Consider the following 22,768-nt stretch of genomic DNA (forward strand, 5'->3'; position numbering starts at 1 on the left):
AGATAGATATGCCTTAATCTCCCATTTGAGAGCATCCCAGAAGAAAATGGTTGGTTGCTGTGAGAAACAAAATGCTGGACTAAGACATGCTAACTTATGTTTAGTACTAGTTGCCTAGAGCACGTATTGCAGAGTTGCTAGTATTTTTCTGTGCTCCTGGTTTGCCCTTTACATTAATCAGGCTGCTGCCCCAGCTGACAGTAATAGCTGTTTCCATTTCATGAGAATGAAAAAGAAATAATTTGCTACTAAATGTGCACAATCTATTCTTAACATATCATTTATCAGCTCAACTCAAAAGTTGTTTAAGCTGCAGGAGCACCTAGTTTTTCTTGAATAGAAATTTTATCAAAGTGACACTTTAACACATTCTAGTTGCAAGTTATTAGTGATTTTTTTAAAAATGAGTTAGACTTCTGAGTAGAAATTCAAAATAATAGTGATGTTTGTTATATAATCCTGAGCCAAGATAATCTATTTTACTGTAATTAATAGTGACCTTAGAACTTCAATATGGTGATTATTTGGAACCAAGATATATATTTTTTCTTAGAAAGACCAAGGATACAGTTTAAGACAGTATCTGTGATTAAAAGTGCGTTGGATCCATTTTTGTTCCATTGATAGCTGTAGCTCATTTTAAAAATACTACGATAACCAATGATGTCCAAAATAGATTAACATTTTGTGGGAGTTATGAATTATATTATATGCATGCTTAAACCAGAAAAGTCCCTGCAACCCCACCAAGCTGCACAAAACACATAACTAGCAGATTTCTTCTTTTGTCCTATGACAGCCCAAGAAATAAACCAGGTAGTTGACTCCACCAGAAGATTAGAACTATATTTTATTTAGACAATGTATAATAACAGTATAAGTGGAATTACAATAATCTTACAAATCTCCTTCTTCAGGAGGAGCTTGCCTGGGTGTTTTATTTATTTGTTTAACAAATTAAAATGAAAATGTGTATATACAATATTTCAACATACAATTTCTTGAAGTATTTTGTATATCATTTTATAGCACATCCATTCTCATATAAAACTTTAGGATATGTAAATTAGAATAGATCATTCCAACATGCACATATATTTGAAATTACTTCCAAATCTAATTCTAGAAGGAAAGCTTGAAAATGCCAATGATGGTGACAAACAATAATTAAATTCTAGAAATTTAAAACATGAAATATTTGTTCAATCCTGTTTCAACTGATAAAATAATATATGTTTGGAATTAATTTATTTTGGTTATTCCAATTTTAAATCAACCATAAGCACAACCATACAAACAAGGAGGTTTAGAAATGACTTTTTGTTTGTAAACAGTAGCTGATAACTATTAATCCTAATAGCAAAGGAACCCACAGGAAACCTCCAAAATCTCACAGATTGATCTTTGTTTGGAACTAATATGTTACCTAAAAAGAACAAGAATATAAAAAGCTTTTGAAAGACCAAGGACAAACAATCCAATGCCCTTTGGATGTTTTGGCCTCTAACTCTATCATCTGAAGGCTAATTTTGATAGATGATGATGTTATAAACTAAATAAGTACAAAAACCAGCTACCATATCCACACAAATTACATGAAGATTCAAATCCTAAAAACCAATTTTAATCTCTGGTAGATATTCGTATCACATTCATATATATGTCATAAATATTTCTCATTAAAAATAACATCTTTTTTCATAAAAACTACTATTCTTGTGTAAAAGACAGCTTTTTTCCCCTGTGTTATTGACTCAAGAAATGAACCTATAGAATTATTTGTATGAGTTTATTATTTGTATGAGTTAACAACTTTGATGCGTAATGAATAGCTTGAATAAATAAGCACCCAATTTCAGACAAACTTTTCCATTTCTGCATCACATTTACACTGAAAGATTAATATATAATTCAGATAAATAAAGGTTTGTTAATGAAGATTAGTTAAAAGCTTTCTAAGTTTTATAGGTAGAGAGTGGGTAAAATTAAAAATTGTCATTTTGCTTTAACAAAATCGTATTATAAATATTAATATGCATTTATAATTTGATTTCTCCAGATTTATTTCCAACCACACTTTTTTCGGGAGGGGAGGGGAGTTGTAGGAGTGGTCATTTAAGATCCTGCAAGATGGTTTTATTACTTGTTCCTTTATAAATCAAACTTCTAAAGTTCATAAAAACTAAAAAGAAAAAAGATTTAATAGAAATTTTTTATGATCCATAACATTATTATAGCTACTTTATTCCCAGTATGTTATTGCTTTAATTGAGTTACTACAATTCTTGGGTTTCTCTTTTTTTTATTGGATCAAACATAATCTTAAATCAAAATGACAGAGAATGCCTTCAATATGTCTTTTCATTTCTCAGTTCTTTTCTTCAGAGACAGAACAGGCCAGGAGGGAAATATACCCTTCATTTTCCTTAGTCTTCTGACACTTCATGGCATTCCATATGTTCCTGCCAACACTTCATTATGAGATTTATAACTTTCATCATTTTCAGCTCACAGTACAGTATGAATATGTTTTAGTACTGCATTTCCTTGCAATGTTCCGTCTGCTTACATGCCTTTTTTCCTCTCTAACAGGTCTCTGATCGCTCTGTAGTTGCCCTTGTTCCTAAACAGACTTCTTCTTATAATATTCCTGCTTCTGCCAGCATATCACGGACCTCAATTAGCAGATATGGTAAGATTAAAAGTTGCATGATGTAAACATAAAGGTTCTAATTATATGACTCTCAAATTAATGGCCTAATCTGGTCATTGCACCCAGTGTCAAGTGGCTAGCAGTTTTATTACAATTCTTATTGGAGGCTTGTGAAGCATATCTTTATAAATATACAGGGAACCATTTTTAAAGCACTAAGCTCAATCTGAAACATGACAACAACAGTGCATACCTGGAACTCTTCACAAATACTGGTTGCTTCTCTTATCTGAATTATAAACTTGGCTGTATTAATAATGGGAATACCCTACTGACACTACCTGTATATGTATCAGAATCAATGATCTGAAGCAATTTCTGCTTAAGCAACGTATTAAGTGCATAGAGATATTATTTTTCCTTATTCAAAAATAAGTGGGGAGACTATTTCACAGCTCAAGTAGTCAGCCAGTTCTTCCTGATATCTAGCCTGAATCTTCTTACAGTTTCAACCATTTGGTTTTGATCCTGCCCTCTGTTATATTTTCTTCTATGTGACAACCCTTAAAATATTTAAAAATTGCTATTGCATTTCCTGTCAGTTATATCTTCTGTACGCTAAATACTTTCCTTTAGCAAGTCCTCATAAGAAGTGGTTTCCAGAACTCTTCCAGTCTTGCTACTCTCCTCTGAAATTGTTCCAATTTGTTACTATCCTTCAGAAATATGGTGTTCAAAACTGGACACAGCATTCCAAATGTGATACAACCAAGGCATGTATGAGCGGAATAATTACAAATAGTCCTTGGCCTACAACAATAGTGACTATTCAAAGTTTTGAAGTGACTTAGGACATTTTTTACACTTACGACTGTTGCAGCATTCCATGGTCACATGATCAAAATTTAGGTGCTTGGCAACTGGCTCATGTTTATGACAGTTGCAGTATTCTGGGGTTATGTGATCACCCTTTGTGACCTTCTGACAAGCAAAGTCAATGGGGAATCCAGGTCCACTCAACAACCTTGTTACTAACTTAATAACTGCAGTGATTCACCTAACAACTGTGGCAAGAAAGGTTGTAAAATGAGGCAAAACTCGCTTATCAAATGTTTTGTTTAACAACAGAAATGTTGGGCTCAATTGGGGTCATAAATAAAGGCCTACCTATAATTTCAATATCTGCATCTCCTGTTGATGCCTTCTCAAATAATATTTGGCTTTTTAATACCTGAGACTAATGACTCATATTTGACGTGTTCAGCCAGGACATCAGTTGTTGTTTTTCAGACTGGAATGTACAAAAGCCATGCCAGTGTTCTGTCTTTGCACTTATGCCCTGCTTTTTTCCCTCCCAAATACAGAACTTTATATTTCTTCCTGTTGAATTTCATTTTAGTCCACAGTTCTAGTCAATTTAGATCTTTTTGAATCTTTTTTGTTGTTGTTATTGTTGGTCTTTCCTTACAGGGAAATATAATTACTGGAAAAAAAAATCTGAAGTTGAACTTAGTATGAAATTTGAGAATTTATATTTGGTCATTTTGTCCATTTGTATCTTTATATTTTTTGGTAAAAGCAATTTTTGTTTTGTCTTTCTTGCTGGAAAAATTATCATACCGTATGGCTGGTAATATTTGCAAGTGGAAGAATGCCCTGCACTAATTTGTAAAGTGTTTCTTCGAAAGCAAAATTTTCTAGATTAGATGCCTATAATGTAAAATTAGCAAACAAAGATTTTTCTTTTGAGGATACACATTAGTTGTAAAGCCAGATCTCTATTTGACTGTTCAAAGTGAAAGGTTAAAGAATATTAGCATGCAACGTGTGTCTACTTAGTTGTTGTGAATGTTGATATTGACACTTCTAGTTACACAAATGACATCAAGCAAAGGTGTGCATTTATTGTCTACGTTTGCATCACTTACTGGCACAGAGTTTCATTTTTAAATGAAACGATTCAGTGCTTTTACCTTTTAATTACATCCATAGAAACATTCATATTTTGAATCATTTTGAATTAGGAGTGGAGCTTTGGAGAAAAAAAATGTAATAATTCACTCATTCTCCTATTAATGTAAGGGGAATCCCTTAATCTGATTGTCAACAAGTAGAAGAATAGAAAATTAAGAAACTAGATTAAGTTGGTCATAATGAAAGAAACATTTGCTTGAAAATGAAAAATAATATCAAACAGATGCAATGTGTATTTGATAGCCAAGATTTTGTTCACATGGCAAGATATTTCTGATAATATACCTTGTAAATTGAGTCATTACTACATATTTTCAGTGTAGAAGCCAAGATTATCATAGTTCAGAAACCTTTGGTTTTAGTTTTCTATGGAAGGTAAGCTTTGTTCTATGAATCAAGAACAACTGCAGTCAGCAGATTAAGTACATAACGAAACATTGAAAAATATTTCAATGAGAAATGTTCTAAATATAGTATTGGCTTTTGGAAACATTGGAATTGTATAGTCATTTCTTTCCTTATAAACTGAAGTTTTATTCACTGTTAGAAAGTTACAGCAAAACCCAATATATATATATGCCTGTTTTCTTTTATCCCTTCCCAACCTCTTTTTTTCATTCTCTCCAGATTCCACATTTCGGTACACAGGTAGCCCAGATAGCCTTCGTTCAAGGGCACCCATGATCACTCCTGACCTAGAGAGTGGAGTGAAAGTCTGGCATTTAGTAAAAAACCATGACCATGGTGACCAGAAGGAAGGTGATCGGGGAAGTAAGATGGTATCAGAGATCTATTTGACGCGGCTGCTAGCTACAAAGGTAATTCCAAATCTTAGGTCCTGTATCTCCTTTTGGTAAACATTAGCCATATATTGTCATGTTGATTTTGTCTTATTGCAGATTAATAATAAAAACAATGTTTAAGTAAAATAATTATTATAATATAGTGCTTATATACATATAAGAATTATTATATGTAACAATAATTATAATTATTATAATTATAAAACAATTATAAACCCATCCAAGTGAATATTTGGTAAAATCTAAATAACGCAAAGATTTTTGTTGTTTTCCCTAAACTGTCTTCATTCCTAACATGATACTATCTCATCTTACATAGGCAATAGTTCTCCCCCACGCCCAGTCACATACTGTAACATGATAACTTGCTATATCTCACATCCCGGGATATAAATTAATGGGGGCAGCTTTGCACCAGCTGATGACTTATGATATAATACCCATACTTTGGTCTCTACTTTCATCAGGGTACACTGCAAAAGTTTGTGGATGACCTGTTCGAGACTTTGTTCAGTACTGTGCATCGAGGCAGCGCTCTCCCATTGGCTATCAAATATATGTTTGATTTCCTAGATGAGCAAGCAGATAAGCATGGCATCCATGACACTGATGTGAGGCATACCTGGAAGAGCAACTGGTAAGAGGGACACAATTTTATGGTTTTGGTATATCATATCTACACAAATAAGGGTAAATGTATGAAATCTAAAAGACACACAGTAATAATGTGTATGTGAATATGAGTGTGTCGTCATCATCATTTTAATCATTGTCTATCTACTGCAAGTTGAAAGCCTCTTCCACATATTTCCAATCAATATGGTCACGAACTTTCTTTTGGCAATTGAGCCACTATACTTGCATGTGTCATCAATCCATCTTGTTTTAGGTCTCTTTCGTGGACACTTTTTATCAAGTGGGATCCATTCTATGACTGCCTTGGTCCACCTGCCATCAGTTCTCCTTGCTTTGTAACCAGACCATTTCCATTTGATATTCTCAGTCATCCAAGTCATGGTTGTCCCAAAGGTGCTTTTTCAAGAGGCAACTGGACTTTCTGGTTTTTCTTTGAAGACATTTCATTTCTTATTCAAGACAGACAGCTGGTCATTTGCATTCTTTTAGAAAGTTGTTGAGGCACTACTCAGGGACCCTGATGACACAGATAAACCTTCAGGTGGCCTCAATGAATCTCTAAAAAAATACAAATGACCAGCTGTCTGCAAGGAGTATAAATTATTCCATTCCCCACCATCCAATCAGAGGTGAAGATGTGTCTTGGATGAGAAGCGAAATGTCTTCAGAAACAGAAAGTCTCTTGAAAAAGCATCTTTCTCTCTTTTACTCTCTTGATGATATCATATACTTGTATTTGTTCTCTTCAAGACAAGATATATTATTTAAAAATGCTTTAAAAATAAGTGAAAAAAATACAGCATAAAAATTGAGATATACAAACTGGTATTAGAACAATAACTGGTTACAGTTCTATATATAATTACCTAATACAAACATTAGTCAAGTATGTGGGCATTTCTAATACATTCATATCGATATCATGTTGTCTTTAACTAATTGTACTTTGCATAAATAATTCCCATATTCCCTTATATTTATCCATACCAAGTCTATATTTAGAGGTAATCCATTCATAGATACGAAGTGTAATCAGATCTTCAATTCATATATTTATTTTTCCAATGTTACAATAGCAGATAAAATAAGGGCATGGAAAATCCATTTACATTATTCAATTGCTAAATTCCATGGACTAGTTATTTAATTCAAGAGAATATCATAGCTTAGACATTTTTCTGTTACAACAAAGTTGGAAGTCATTCAGACAAATATTATCACATTTCTTCAGTGGTTTTATCACGCAAAAAATAAAAACAAGTTTCTTTATTGAGAAATTGTTATTCTATGTTTTATGTTCAATTACTTCTAGAAAAAGAAAGATTTTTATTGTACCCAGTTCTGTTTCCAGCCAAACAGTTTCTGACACTTTTATTGTTCTTTTTCTTTGTTATTTTCTAGGTAGTCAGAATACAGTTTAGCACCATCTGCTTTCTCCAGACAATAACACAAATTTTATTCAGGCAGTCTTGTGCCAACTTTGAGTATAGCAAGTTTATTTTATATGGCATGATCAATTTAAAAAGATAATCTGAAAAACAGCTACAACATTTTATGTTACATTACATCTCATAATCCATTCTACTAAATATATATCCAATATCTCTTGGATAATGGGTATATGTTCCATTTTTGCTCTCTAATATAATGCTCATATGACTACAACCCAGCATCCTAATGACAAAATCTGATTGACTTCTAGTGGTCTAAGATGATGATGGCTTGCCTCATTTGATATAACAGTGGCAATTTTAGTCAGAAAGTAGCCTGGAAAGAGGATAATAACTCAATTATTAATGGCTTTTAAATACAAAGCAGAAAGTCTCAGAGTCTCAGTTCTGAGATTCTCTGTATAGTCCAAAAAGGTAAAGGTTCCCCTTACACATAGTGCTCTGGGGCGATGCTCATCTCCATTACAAAGCCAAAGAGCCAGCACTGTCCGAAGATGTCTCCATGGTCATGTGGCCAGCATGATTAAATGCTGAAGGTGCACAGAATGCTGTTACCTTCCCACTGAGGTGGTCCCTATTTTTCTACTTGCAATTTTACATGCTTTCAAACTGCTAGGTTGGCAGAAGCTAGGATAAGTAACGGGAGCTCACTCCATTATGCAATGCTCGGGATTCGAACCACCAAACTGCTGACCTTTCTGATCGACAAGCTCACTGTCTTAGCCACTGAGCCATATATTCCATAGGACACACATATTGTTCCTCTAAGCAGATGAGCCTAACTAAGTGGCCTTCATGAATACTTTGTTCTTGACAGTGATAAATCTAAGGCTTCGGAGAATGCACAAGATCTGTAATAAGGAAGTATAGAATAATTTGACTAAAGTCCCTTGCTGAATAACCATTTATTTTCAAACTGAGACTTGTGACAGATTTATACTAGTTTCTCATTAATTATTCTGTACATATTAATTATTCCATTAAGTGAAAGTATAATCACATCTAGACGTGATTAAATAATGTACTTTCAGAGCCATAAATGTAATCTGTATTACTTAAACAGTGGAATAAGTCAGAGGAGAAAAAACTAATCAGGTTCACTAACCTGATTAGTAAAAAGAAGCATTTGACAGGTCAGAAAAAGCTGTAAAAAAATTCCAGCATTTATGTGATTTACACATTTATTGTAAGTAGAATTCCACTAAATTTCTATGAATTTCATAAGCTATCCTTTTTACAAGCCCTCTGGGGTGCAAGGGGAAGAGACCAGATGAACAAATTGCTCCTGATTATCACAGGGTTTTCACTGTTTGCATCAAAAACAACCAGTTTTCAGTCAGATAAATCAAAAAGTTCTCCCTAGCTTGATCTTTGTGTTTCCAAATCCTCAAAGCCTTAAAAGTAATTGAGATATCTTCTTTTATATAATGCTTTGTTTCTAGCATTGGAGCAAAGTAGAATTTACAAGGTGCTCTCAGAAATGCAATAACTAAAGAAGCAGAACCCAGATAGAGAGTTGTGGCTACTTGTATCAGCTTTCAATTGAATAACTATATATACGTGATTATTTAGAATCAATTTCCCAAATGTTTTCCGAGGATATCTAGGCAAGGCATTGTATATAAATTTGAGCTTCAGCTAAATATAACTTCCAAGCAGCAATTTATATTCTGTATTTTTAAAATAATTGTTGCTTTTGCATCTTTATCCTGGTTGTTACTTTAGGATATATAGTTCCATGGGTTAGAAATTGACTGTGCATAGAGAAAAAAACTCATAAAAATGGCAATATGTGCCTATATGTATAAACTACACATGTAAATCCCTTCTGGTTTCAAAACCCTTCTGGTCTTCCAAAGCTAAATTCTCTGCTGCATGGAGCTAAAAACAATTTTGAAGAAGCTTTAGGGAATGCATTTTAAGATAAAACATTGAAATCCTCAATAAAAGAACATTTAGAGTTAACAAGTGGTACTGATGAGCATAGATTTCCAATCTTTCTCCATGGCTGCCAGATTATAGAAGCCTTTAATATGAATAACTTCCCAACCGTTGTCCGTTTCTATGTGTATCAGCTGAAAAATAATCTGGACTGGAAAATAAGAGATGTTAGTTTCAACCAAGAATTTAAATCTTTTCTTTTGAACGGTGACTAATAGATTCATATAGTTGTTGCACTATGAATCACATAATAGGATAATTTTCTTTGTTAGCAATTTAAACTAAGATGCTTTGAGTAGGATTCAAACCAAGTTCATTCATTTTAAAGCCTGTTAAAACACTGGACTTAAGATAAACAATAACTCATTTTCAATAGTCTCAATGTCAACTATTTATAAGTTTAAGATGTTCTTTAATTGGAAATGCCTGGGATTAAACCTAAGGAATGAATACCTCTGTTTCCAAATTACTGATAATATATTTTGATTCATATTTTTCTGTTAACATGAAATTGTTATAAGTAATTGAAAATATATAATTAAATAATATTTTAAGTTGCATTAACCCATTTACTGCCATTCCATATCTTTTACATTCGACTTCTTGTATTTAATGAATTACCTATTTGATTGAGAAATTATAACTATGAGAATCACCAATGAAAGTTGAGGCTTTTCTGCATACAAAGATAAATGTTACATTTGCTAGATGGGAAAGCTGGTTATTATAAAGCAGGTTTGTGAGGTGGGGGCAAGAGTTGTCCTTTTCAGCAGCCTTGGGCAAGTGGTGAATGAAAAAAATAATGTTCTGCCTTCATTTTCTTTCTATCAGCAATCATTTGCCCCTGCACAATAGAATTTACTCTTTCCAAAAATAGTTTGTATTCTCTCTTTTTTTCCTGAAAAACATTTTTTTTTCCTGCACTGCCATCGGATGGACAAAAAATAACAGATTGACATCCCTTAGAGAGTAAGATGTTTTGCTAGCAACTGAAGGTCAGGTAGAGGTAATGTGGAATGAGGACAAGTGTAACAATTTCTTGGGAATTACACACTGCTGAAAAATGAAGAATTGCTCACTGGACACAACCAATAAGTTTGAATAGTGAAGAATCTAGCCAGCATTGGGTACGCAACAGTTCATCTGATTAGAATGTAGCTTATTATTTTATTGAGTTTAGATGTCTTGCCATATACTTGAGAGACAGCAATAAGAATAAAAATAATGTTTATTTTGTTGCCCAAAAGATGAATTGTGGTTCAGTTTTGATTGCCAATGCCTGATATTAAAAGACTAGTTTCTAACAGCTCTTTAAAAAGTTGTCCTTTGCTGTTAGGATTTGGTTATGCTTTTCTATCCAAACAAAATAAGTAGCCTAAGACTTGTATTGTACTAACAGACAGGTGCCAATCAACCAGATGGATTATGGGAAAGCTTTTCAAAGAATGTTATGATTTTTTTTCCAGTGTTGCATCTGGCCATGCACAAATTAAAAGAGAATTCTGCCTCCAGTCAATATTAGGATAATAGGATACTTTCCCATTAATAGTTTTAATGAAACACACCACATAGGACTCAAGTGATCAGCCAGATTTCTTCAACATGTATGGTGTTACAGATTTTCTAACTCTCAGATTCATGTAATGAATTGACTCACTTCAATACAAAGGAAAGCCAGAACCAAAAATCCCTTTGTCTAAACATAGAGTTTAGTCTGTACATGTAGGAGAAGAGCAGGCAGAGCTGGAGGGTGGAATTAAATGTGTCATCATGTTAGAGTCATGTTCTCAAAAAAGATTCAAGTCCAACCCCTTCTGAATTTCATTGACCCTTATCTGGTACCAATTTAGAGTTGAACTTTAGATGACTAGATTCATGTTTATAGGCTTAAATAAATCTTTGCTGCAATTTAACAGATGGTCCCGATTCTGTGCTCCTGACAGTTTCTGGTCTGAACTATCTTTTTAAAAAAGTAATTTGTTTTGAAGTTTTTCAGGTTGTAAATATAACAATGTGATATCGGATATAAATTCTACAAATAGAAAAAAATAGGAATATCCCTTTTTTTTTCTCAGGATTAATTTATGATGAAAAAATAGACACAAACAACACCTCAACTTTCAAATTATACCCTAGGGAAAACATTAGGCTCCTATGCTTCTTTACACTTGAGTTACTCATAGTCTTTTACCTGCCAGCAGCTGATGTATCAGCAGAAAACCTCCATAAGAACCTCCATACTCAGCTGTGTCTTTGCTATTGAATGTTATTCTAGTTCATTAGTAAATAAAAGGAGTTTAATATACAATAATGGTACTTGAATCATTTATTTCATAAATAAAAACATCCAAAAGATGATATGCCATTGTGACCAAATAATGCGGTCTTGTTCAGTAAATTCAATTAAGAGCTACGTGGGGCCAGTTGTGGGAGTACTTCATTAAACAGTCAACTCTGAGTTGAATGATCTTCCCTTATATACATCTCACAGGCATCACAAGGATGTTTTCATCATGCTGATTCTAAAGATACATCATATCCTGTTCAAAATAAATTTCTGAAGACCTCTGTAAAAATGTTACATATGCTTATCAAAATGGAAAAGATCACTGGAAGCATTTTCAAAGCTCCACCAAATCATAGTTAAGAAATCTCCTGAAAAAACGAAGATTTGGAACAATGGAGAATCCTCCTAAAAGGGATTATTCTGTGACAAGCATTTCATTAAACTCATTTAAAAAAAAAAAAAAAAAGATCCAGAGATCTGCAGGCCTCTACTGCCTCAGTGTTTATTCCAAAAAAAGGAGATTCATTGGAGAATAGTAAGGCAATCCCATTGCTCCTTACCAACGTTGATGCTCATGTCAAATTTCCCTTAAAAAACAAAGACTTCCATAGAGATATTTTATAGGGAGATAACTAAAGCTTTGGAGCTAACAAGATACCTAATAAATCAAACAGTATGCTCCACAATACATATTTCATATCAATTGTCAAGCATGGATATGGTGATCCACTAATTTGTGGAGCCTTTCTAGTCTTAGCATTTGGACAATTTCTCAAGTCCTAAGGCACAAAAGCGTCCCCAAATTAGAGACCTTCAGATCAGTGGTGGGATTCAAATTTTTTTACTACCAGTTCTGTGGGTGTGGCTTGGTGCGTGTGTCAGGGAAAGGATACTGTAAAATCTCCAGTCAGAGGTGGTATTTTCTGGTTCTCCAAACTGCTCAAAATTTCCGCTACCAGTTCTCTAGAACTGGTGAGAACCTGCTGAATACCGGAGTTTCTTTGGCAACAGACCAAAACTGTGACTCTGTGCAGTTTCAATCCATGCTTGCCACTGGAGAGCCCCAAGCCAGCTGGTTTCAGGGCTAAGCCACCCCGTAGAGGTGGTGAAGAAGGGGGAGACTGCTTGCAGGGTTGAGGAAAGCCGCATCTCTCCTCCTCAGCTGGTCATTACTCCCTTTCCTGAAGGCGGTTGCAGCAGTGGTCAGAAATGGCCACCACAAAGAAGAACTTGACTGGAAAAGAATGTGCAGGAGGAAGATAAGAAGAGAAAATTTTGGTTGACCGGGTCAAACAGCAAAAGCAACAAATAAGGTACCCTGGAATATAAACTATTAAAAAAAAGAATAATAATACGGTTCCCAAAGAGGATTTCTAAGCAGCGAAAGAGAGAGAAAAGGGAAAATATTTGTTTTTGTTTTTTCTCCTCTTCCTATACTGACAACTAAGAGACTTAAGCAAGGAATTGGGGGGAAAAATCCACTTTGACATTAATAGGCATTTAATGCTGAAAATAAAAAGTCAAAGGGATAATAAAGATTTCTGGATAATTAAAAGCTTTTGAAAACAGGAAAGGAGAGAAAAAGAATAAAAGGGCAGGATCTGGAAGGGAGGAGACTGCCTGGAATTAAAAAGAACTTACAGTAAAATCTCAACAAGACTTCCAAAAGATACATCTTAACTGAAACATCGTAACAAAATAGTAAAACCCCAGGAAGAGAAAGTGAAAAAAGAAATAAGAAGAAACAGCTTGGGACTATTTGGATTATTTGGTGATCTCTGGATTCTTGGTTACTGCATTTGAATGACTAAAATCAATCAGGTGGTTGTTTAAAAGTGTTTAAAATGGCTCCACTTTTAGAAGAACTGAAAATGGAACTTAAAAAGTACAAAGAATATGCACAAGAAGGGAGAGGTTCTTTTGGATTCATATTTCAGTTCTTGGAAACGGAGATTTGGAACTATGAAAAACAACAAGAAATGCCTGCAGAACAAGAAGATTGGGACAAAGAAGAACCCATCTTTAATGAACAAGTAATCTTAGGTGGGGGAAAAAAGGAAAAAGGGGAAAGAGAATGGAAAGTTTAAGATTGGGAAAAACAACCCCAAAAAAGAATAGAGAGAAAAATAAGTATAAAATCAGAAAGCAACAAAAGAGGGAAGGAAATGCAGAAGAGAGAATTAGAAGTAGAGACAAAGGGGTAAAAGGGGGAGGGAGAAGAAGAGAGGGAAGAAAGAAAGGAAAAGAAGTTATAAAGGACAGAAACAAAATATAGAGAAGCAGGGCCTATTTAGAGATAATGGGTGAAAATCTAATTGAAAAGGGGATTCTGCAAAGGTACATAAGATAGTATTGTTATATTAGAAATAGAAATAATTTCAGAAAATATGAATGTATGATTAAAATGTTTGATAAAATAGTTATCGTAACTTAGTGGAATGCTTGTCAATAAATAAATGTAACAAAATGAATATTTAATTATTTATAAGACATATGTGAAGAGAAATAAGGGAAAAATTAAGTATGGAGATTATACATCTCTTTAAGGAAATATGATATTTAATTGAAAAAAAATGTTAAAGATGTTAAGACTTTAATGAATATTAATGATAGAACTGAATTGGAATGGAATGAGGGTTTTAATTACATATATTTACAATCCTTTTTTTTTTAAGAATATAGTGTGTATTATAAGAATGTACCAAGCAGAATTCAATTGGAAGTTATGTATTATGTATTATATTGAATTTCATAACCTTAAGGTATATATTGAAGTTTAAATAAGAGTTGAATGGATAAAATTAAAAAATATAAAGGTGTCATACTCCAATTAGTAACTACAGGAGAAAATTTGTTTAATGAGAAAAGATAATATGAAATTGAAACAGAACAGACAAAAGTATAAATATAATGATTTGAATTGAGATGAGATAATCAAAATAAAATTGACAAAATTAAAAGAGGGGAAAAACTATGTAGAAAATGCAGAATAGTAATAAGATATGGGAATAGAACACAAAAATGAGCATGAAACTGAGTATGTGTCTGTATAAAGAAGTGCAACCTGGGACCAAGCTATTTTTAAAAAAGATGTTTTACTTGTATTTTGTGTGTGTGAAAACCCAAATAAAACTATAATAATAATAATAATAATAATAATAATAATAATAATAATAATAATAATAATAATAATAAAGAACCTGCTGAATACCACGTCTGCTTCAGACCATTGTGATGTGAAAGATTTGTCACAATTCAGAAAGTGCTTGTACTTGTACTTCAACCAGTTACTGAATTTAATGGGGGGAGGGGGTGTTCCTTTTTCACACTGGCACATTGAAGATTAGATTACTGCACTTTGTTTTTGAAATAACACAAAGCAATAGTGTAGTTTGCTCATTCAGGCTTTCTGTATATATTAATATTAGTAGTGTGAAGCTCTGATAACTATCAATGGTAAAGATACACAAAATCTCAGAAAATCAGAAAGAGGGAAAAGAGGGGGTTTTTTTTAATATGAGATCAGTCAGTTTGTTTATTTAGCCCCATTTAGACCTTATATTCTGACTTCCAGCCACTATATCCAGAGTATAAAAGCAAAGGTTTTTCACATCAGCTGCAACATAATCTAATTGGAAATGCCAGCAATTGATTTTTAGCACCTTTTGCATTTTCTTACTGAACTAGACTACTTCTTCTACAAGTCATGCCTAGAATGCTGCAAAAACAGCAATCAAGGCATCAGGACCCTCAGAAAATAGCATTTCCTCAATTTCCTGATGCCTAGGTCTTCAGTAATGCAGAGTTTTAACTAGCAACAATAGAGGAATCAAAAGCAGAAAAAGATACTTTTGGGTCTTTTCTGTTTATTAGGGTTGGTTATAGTGTTAGTGTGGGAGGGGGTGTTTTTGTTTTGTTTTGGGGGGAGTTGCAGAAAATATCATTGGTTTTTTTTTATTCATATTTCAACACTCTATTCAAAAGAGTTGTTATCTTTGATAAGGTTGGGGTCCCCCCCAAGCCTGGAAAATGTAAATAAAAATGTGTTATCTTGTTCATATTGTGGTTCTTTTTCTGTTGCTAGTTACTATGGATTTTATATTACATAGAGATTTGGACTTCTTTCTCCCCTCTGTGCATAATATTAGTATTTATGGGCAAAAGAGGCAAACAGTGGCATCTAGTGATAGATTACCTAGTAACTGAAGAATGTTTTCCATTTTAAGAATAAAAGGAAGAAGGGAAAAATATCATCACTGATAATATTTAGGTTGGAACACACTACTGTAAATCCACGAGAGAAAGTTTTAATGAATTGACATTAAAGATACTCATTACTGCATTAAAACTAAAAAAAATGGAGAGCAAGAATAGAATAAAACTTTCTAGGGGAAAATGGATTATCTCAATCAAAGGAAATAATTCCCTCTTTGGCCAAATAATTCAAACAGCTCAAATAAACTAAAATAAGTCAAATAGCTCAATAAATTCAAATCCAATATCTCCTTCATAATTCTGTATTTTGATTTTAACAGTGTTTAGGAAGAGGATAGCCATCTTGGCTGGAGTATAATGCTAAATATGATTAATTCACCTTGGTTACCAAATACCATTAATAATACAGTTATATATTATTGGAATGTACAGTACTATATTCCTCATTTCTGCTATTATTACTATTACCATTCTTATTTAACATTTTTTGTGAAAAGAAAAGGAAAGCTGTGATTGTAGGAATATGTTGCTATTTTTTTTTAATATATAATGGCTATTTATGTCATACAGTCTTCCTCTCCGCTTCTGGGTGAATGTAATTAAAAATCCACAGTTCGTCTTTGATATCCACAAGGGAAGTATCACCGATGCCTGCCTCTCAGTTGTAGCTCAGACTTTTATGGATTCATGTTCCACCTCAGAGCATCGACTGGGCAAGGATTCTCCCTCCAATAAGCTGCTGTATGCCAAGGATATACCCAGCTATAAAAGTTGGGTAGAAAGGTCAGTGTTCAAACAGAGGGTATGGGCTGCATGGTTAGACTCTTTTGTGCTTCCCCAAGTTTGCAGTTATTGAGTCCAGTCTCATTTCACGCTGCATCTGGGTGGCATTCCGAGTGGCAGTCATCTTTTCTTCCTTGCTCATAAAGTCAGTATTAAGGATCCATTTACAGATTCCAAAATACCTGCAGACAGACAGTTTACATGCACAACCCAGCCCTGCATCATGAAAAGGTGGCAATAGTGGTTCATCCTGATTTGTACCTGGAGGCACAGTAGAAGCCATAATAGCTTAAGAAGTTGGGCTATTTCTGAGGCATGCTCATAGGTGCATAAGATGGATTTGTGCAATACCGCCCAAGCCACAGCTGCAACCAGTTTCCAAACAGAGGCAGGAGCCTAAAAGGATCTCCTAACACCGGCACCATCTGTGACACTACTAAACCATTTAGAACGAAAGATTTTAAGTTCTTGGGTGGTAGGGATATAACTCCCCAACCAGACTACTACAGCTTTCAGATACTAAGAAAGAATCTTGACAGCATCACTTGGTCAGCCTGGGATGGAGATATATAATTTAATATTATCACCCTACTGATATTACCTGATTCCCCCATCTTCATATCACCTCACTGTTTTGTGGAATTCCACAAAGCAGAGGCTTACAGCTAGACCTTTCCCAGCCAATAGTAGAGTCAATCCCAGAAAAAAAGAAGAAAACCACAACAATGTCCTGTCTCCCACTACCAATCACTATGTTCATCCAGAAGAATGATATCATGGTCAGAAGTTACCAGATATCAAGGAGGGCAAGACCAGATGAACTGTCATCCTGATCCAACCAGATGCCATGAGCCCTGGTGGCACAGTGATTAGAATGCAGTACTGCAGACTAAGCTGTGCCCACAGTCTGGAGTTCGATCTTGACTGGGCTCGAAGTGGACTCAGATTCAATCCATCCAGGGTAGGTAAAATGAGGACCTAGACTGTTGGGGGGGCAATATGCTAACATTGTAAGCCCCCCGGACAGGGCTAAAAAGCCCTATGTAGCGATATATATGTGCCATTGCTACCAACAAGTACAATCAAAATCAATCTCATTACCGTTTCCAGATCTGAAACCTAACTGGAAGGAATCCAAATAATGTTTACTGAAAAATAGAATAACATCAATGTTATGGTAAAAACAATACCAGAGAGGAAAATATAAACAAATATTGTTGTCACTGTCAATTCCAGCTGTCATCTTTTACTTTCTTACATAAGTCTTTTTCTATACATTTAACTAGATTTAGTTTTTAGCTTTATTGCTAGGCTTCTTCTTATACAACTACAGAAGTACTTAATAAGTAAAATTGTTATTTTTATATTTGTGATATACATATATCACAAATAATTGTCACTATATTATATTGTATATACAATGCAACAATGTATTAATAACATTGCTAATAAGTTCTGTTATTGTGCATTTATTATGGCATGAGCATAGTAGGGAAACAAATTTTTCATTTTAAGTTTCATCACATGTCTTACAAAATCAGTCTGATGCTTTGTTCATTTTGACCTATACATAGTTTTCCTGCAGAAATGACTTGAGGCTTCAGCCTAATTCTTGATTGCTGCTTCTTTTTTCTCTCAAACATTTGTGCTTAGTTCTGTTTCTGAAACATTCTCTCCATTACTTTTCAGGTATTATGCAGATATTGCAAAACTCCCAGCCATCAGTGACCAAGACATGAATGCCTACCTCGCAGAACAGTCACGTCTGCACTATGTTGATTTCAACATGCTGAGTGCACTCAATGAAATATACTCCTACGTCAGTAAATATAGTGAGGAGGTGAGAAACATCTTTCTTCAGAGGGTTTTGGGTTTGTTTGTTTGTTTTTGAGATACATATTTGTTGATTAAACCCTTCACTGCATAGTCATAAACAATCAAACTTTAAGCAGCTGACATTCCACAATCCAGTAACAAGATTAAAACAATAAAACAACATAGTAATATTATATCAAAGCCCAAGGAATAGCACCTAACAACAACCAGACATTCCCACAGCAGGATAAACAGAATCCCACAGAATAAACTCAGACCGAACTCAAAAGTAGTCTATATGCTAAACTAACTGGAGAAATAATTCATCTATTTTTCTTAATTTATCATCAAAAATTCTTAGAAAATTAAGCCAGCATTATTTGCATTACTGAGGTCTGGCAGCAAATTGCTACCTTGCTGGATTTGGAGAACCACCAAAGAAGTATTGAGTACTACACGCAACACACAATTCAATGTTCCCCCCTCTCCAATACAAACTAACATTGCAATAGTTTCTGTTTCCATGCTATTTCCATGCATGACTCAAACTGCTAGCTAGGGCCAAGAATAGTGCAGCTCTGCCGATGTAGCACACAGTATCATAAGATATTTTTATAAGTACCCTTCTTTTCAAATATATCTGGCTGAATTTGGAATGCAGGCAGTTAGGAAAATAATTCCAATTTACTTTCAGAGCAATTTGTAACCATAAAATGACTGCATGACACAAAGATATGCTACATAATGCACAACACAAAGTATGCAACAAAATATAAAGGGCCAATGTTCACCACAATTTTATTTCTCACAGCCTGAGCATATTAAATAGCTTTAGTAAAAGTAAAATAATAAGTAATAACATATGAGTATGCCTGAAGAACAATTATCTGAATTGTGAATTCGCAATAAATGAGATCTTTGGTTTATTATGGATACTAATATTATAATGTGAATACCTGGTCTGTTATCCTAAAATCTTGACATTGTTTATTTAAAAAAGCAAAATTTTGCTTAATAAGCACAAAAATGATTTATATTTACTTATTTTTGTGTTGTGTTGCTTTATTTCCAATAATATTATTATCTTGGGCAGTGTCCAATTCTTTTTTCAAATAGAATGAAATTGCTAATAGCTAGGGATGGAAAAGAAATACTAAAATGTAAACCAAATCAATTAACTAATTTAATTCACATGTTCCAAACTAAGATGCAAGCCAAATTTCAATTTATTTCATACTTTACACTTCTCCAAATTTTGTTACATTGCTCTCTGCTCAAAATTTGTATATAAAAAGGGTGGATATAATGAAATCATGTGTATAAAAGTGATATCTTAAGAGAATTTGCTTGGAAAATATCTGTAGTAATATTTTTCATCATGAAGTGATTAGGGCAATCTTTAGATAAAGCAGAAGGTGGAGCTATTTCAGCTGTTGTTAGTGAAAATTTATATTATTCTCTGAATGCCTGCAAAATTATCTGGTTGTTTGATCACATACTATTTTCCCAGAGACAAGTAGCATGGCACAATCAAATCCTCTATATGTTACAAAATATTACTATCAGTACATACTCACTTTTAATGGATACATTACTTGATGTCTAAGTCCCCGCTATCTGGTCAGCCCTTTAATTTGCAGTGCTAAGAAATACCTATTTTGCAGTTACAAGTATTAAAGGCAAGGCTTTTGTCCTTTAAGTGCACATATAAATACATAGTATAATGCAGCATCTATTTGCTAAATAATAGAGGAAATGTAGCCTCCAGAACATAATTGTGCTTTTTGCTGGTAGTGTGAGCCAAAATGGTAACTCAAAAAAGAAGGGGGTTATGGCCACAATGAAATTCTGTGCTTTCCTTTCCTTTCTTACATTTTTCTCTAGAAAGTAGAGCTAAAGATTGAGTACTGGCTAAAAGTCCTACTGTATATTTCAACTTCTTATGTAAACATTTAGAGACACTAGATCAAGACTGTCAAACTCCTGGCCCATGGGTCGGATGTGTCACGTGCTGATCCCAATCACTCCTGGTTTAGCGAAGGGGGGGGGAACTCCCAATATGTCATGTGACACAACCGTGAAGCTGTGAGTTTGACACCCCTGCCCTAGATATTTTCCTTCATAGACTTACCATTTCAGAGCATCATTCCTATGCACTGTGTTTTTATCAATGTACAAAAAATTGTCATGAATTTCTAAGACCATTTATTTGTATGTATTGTTCTTCCTTTCCTTTCAGTCTACTTAAATACAATTCATTCTTATTATTTTCTGTCCTTTCTTGTTTGTATTGATTTTGATTCCAGATCATTGGAGCTCTGGAGCAGGATGAGCAGGCGCGCCGGCAGCGCTTGGCATACAAAGTAGAACAACTTATTGGTGCCATGTCTATGGAAAGCTGAAGAAAGGAGCAGGAACTCCTAGGAAAAAAACATAAGGAGTGATCGCAAAGACTTTGGGGAATTAAGGAAATTGTCAAGAAGACCACAAAGAGTATTTTGGGAATACTGTAGAACCTCCTACAAGAAGCAAAAGTTGCCCCAGATTCTTAGCTCAAAACTCACAAAATTCCATTTGAAAGAATGAAGGAAAACCACAGCAACTGTGCATCTCAAACATCAGTTGGATTTATCAAATAGTTCAGCTATTCAAGCTGTAACCTTGAAGGTGTTTGGAAGCTTAGACTTTTCCATGACAGCTGCTTTGCATGAAAATTGTTTGGTGTATATTAAGAGATAACAAAAACAATATTTAAAGTTTTTTTTTAAGAAAAAGAAAAGAGAAGAAAAAAAGGTAACAAAAACCCAGTGGCTACATCTTCTTGAAGATTCCACTGTACATTGCCCCTCACATCCTACAAGAACTTCATTGTTCATGGCTCAGATGGATGGTTTGCAAGTAGATTTTCCTATCTTAGGGAATGTTTGAAAAAAAACATCCATTATTCCTCTGCCTGGGAACTTAAAAAATATCCCCCAGGGGATATTTGCACCAAGCCTTTTAAACAGTGCAGTTCGAAAGGAAAATCCAGCATTTAGTATTTTCAAGAGTCTTTTAGCAGGAATCTATATGAGTGGAAAAGCCATCTGGTCATTCAACTCATCTGTGCTGAAATCCAGCTTCAACTATGTATTTATAGAGTACTGATATTTTTTTAATACTCCTTATTTACCATTGAAGGGACACTATGATTTTATGAAAATCCTTCATTCCTCTTCTACTTTGACACAAGACTTCCCTCATTGAAATGAATCCTTCCTGTTTTTATGTACCTGCAGTTGTGTTCCTAAGGAATGTCTGGTCCTTTTGAAGCTAAGGAAGTTGTGATGGTTTAAAATGAAACTGGTGCATTATGCACTTTTGTAGGTGCAATTCATATAAAAACTGATTGGCTTTCTTAGTTGCTTAGAATGTTGATTGATCAGATTTTGAGTTGTTTGTTTTTCCTAGTCACTACGTGATTTCTTGCTTTTTAAAAAAGGTGTTTACAGCGAGCAGTACTTGAACAGTATAGACCTAGTGAGTTGACATATTTATTGCTTTCCTGCTTTGAAATCACTTATGCAGTCAGAACAAATGGCATTTGCATTTTTCTCATACCATATGAAAGGTCATGCAGAGGTCAAGCATAAGACTTCAATGTCTCCTGAGAGAGGGAAATGGGGGCACCTTCTCTCTGGACAAAAGGAAATGGCACACTCTACATGCTGGCTAATTACTGTAGTCTTGTCTGTGTCCATGTGTCTCAACTCAGATTAGGTTTTTTAATTGACCCTAGAAGTCAATTTCTAAGTGATCAGTAGAAGGCTGATGACAACTGTGAGTTGTCATTGCTCCTTACAAAAAGAGCATTGCTTTTTAAAAAACCAAAGTCCCCTCAAGAGTGATAATAGCAGGTGGGATGCTGTAAACGTTTCTGTCTATAATGAATATTGACGGTTGGGCGGGCTACTGTTAAAAGGGGTGAGAAGAAGGGCAAGGTGATTAGACCTAATGGAAGGCAGAATATTGGGCCCATGAGTGCAGTTTCCATGAATTAAGTCAGACTTGAAGAGAACAAAATGGCTTTTCTTGGTGTGTCTGTGGACAGGCACTTTGGATTGCATTATGATTCTACCAAATTTTGTCACATTTTCAGTATTAGAAAAAATGTGGTTACAGCTGTTTTGAATGGAATGAGAGGATATTATCACTTGTCAGGTATACCTCA

At 34.3% G+C, this 22,768-nt stretch overlaps 1 protein-coding gene across 1 annotated transcript in view; it reads left to right on the forward strand.

Moving 5' to 3' along the window:
* Window positions 1-21,954, forward strand: part of PLXNA2 (plexin A2) — a 468,647-nt gene extending 446,693 nt beyond the window's left edge. The window contains exons 27-32 of the mRNA XM_087929350.1: window positions 2,593-2,692; window positions 5,255-5,445; window positions 5,898-6,067; window positions 16,531-16,743; window positions 18,433-18,583; window positions 20,865-21,954. Of these exons, the coding sequence (XP_087785476.1) occupies window positions 2,593-2,692; window positions 5,255-5,445; window positions 5,898-6,067; window positions 16,531-16,743; window positions 18,433-18,583; window positions 20,865-20,960 (921 nt within the window). The 3' untranslated portion in view covers window positions 20,961-21,954. The remainder of the gene's footprint in view (window positions 1-2,592; window positions 2,693-5,254; window positions 5,446-5,897; window positions 6,068-16,530; window positions 16,744-18,432; window positions 18,584-20,864) is intronic.
* The last annotated feature ends 814 nt before the right edge of the window (window positions 21,955-22,768 follow it).

The sequence above is a fragment of the Pseudonaja textilis genome, chromosome 3 (assembly GCF_049901715.1).
Source record: "Pseudonaja textilis isolate UNSWEBS1 chromosome 3, rPseTex1.2, whole genome shotgun sequence".
Lineage (NCBI taxonomy): Eukaryota > Metazoa > Chordata > Lepidosauria > Squamata > Elapidae > Pseudonaja > Pseudonaja textilis.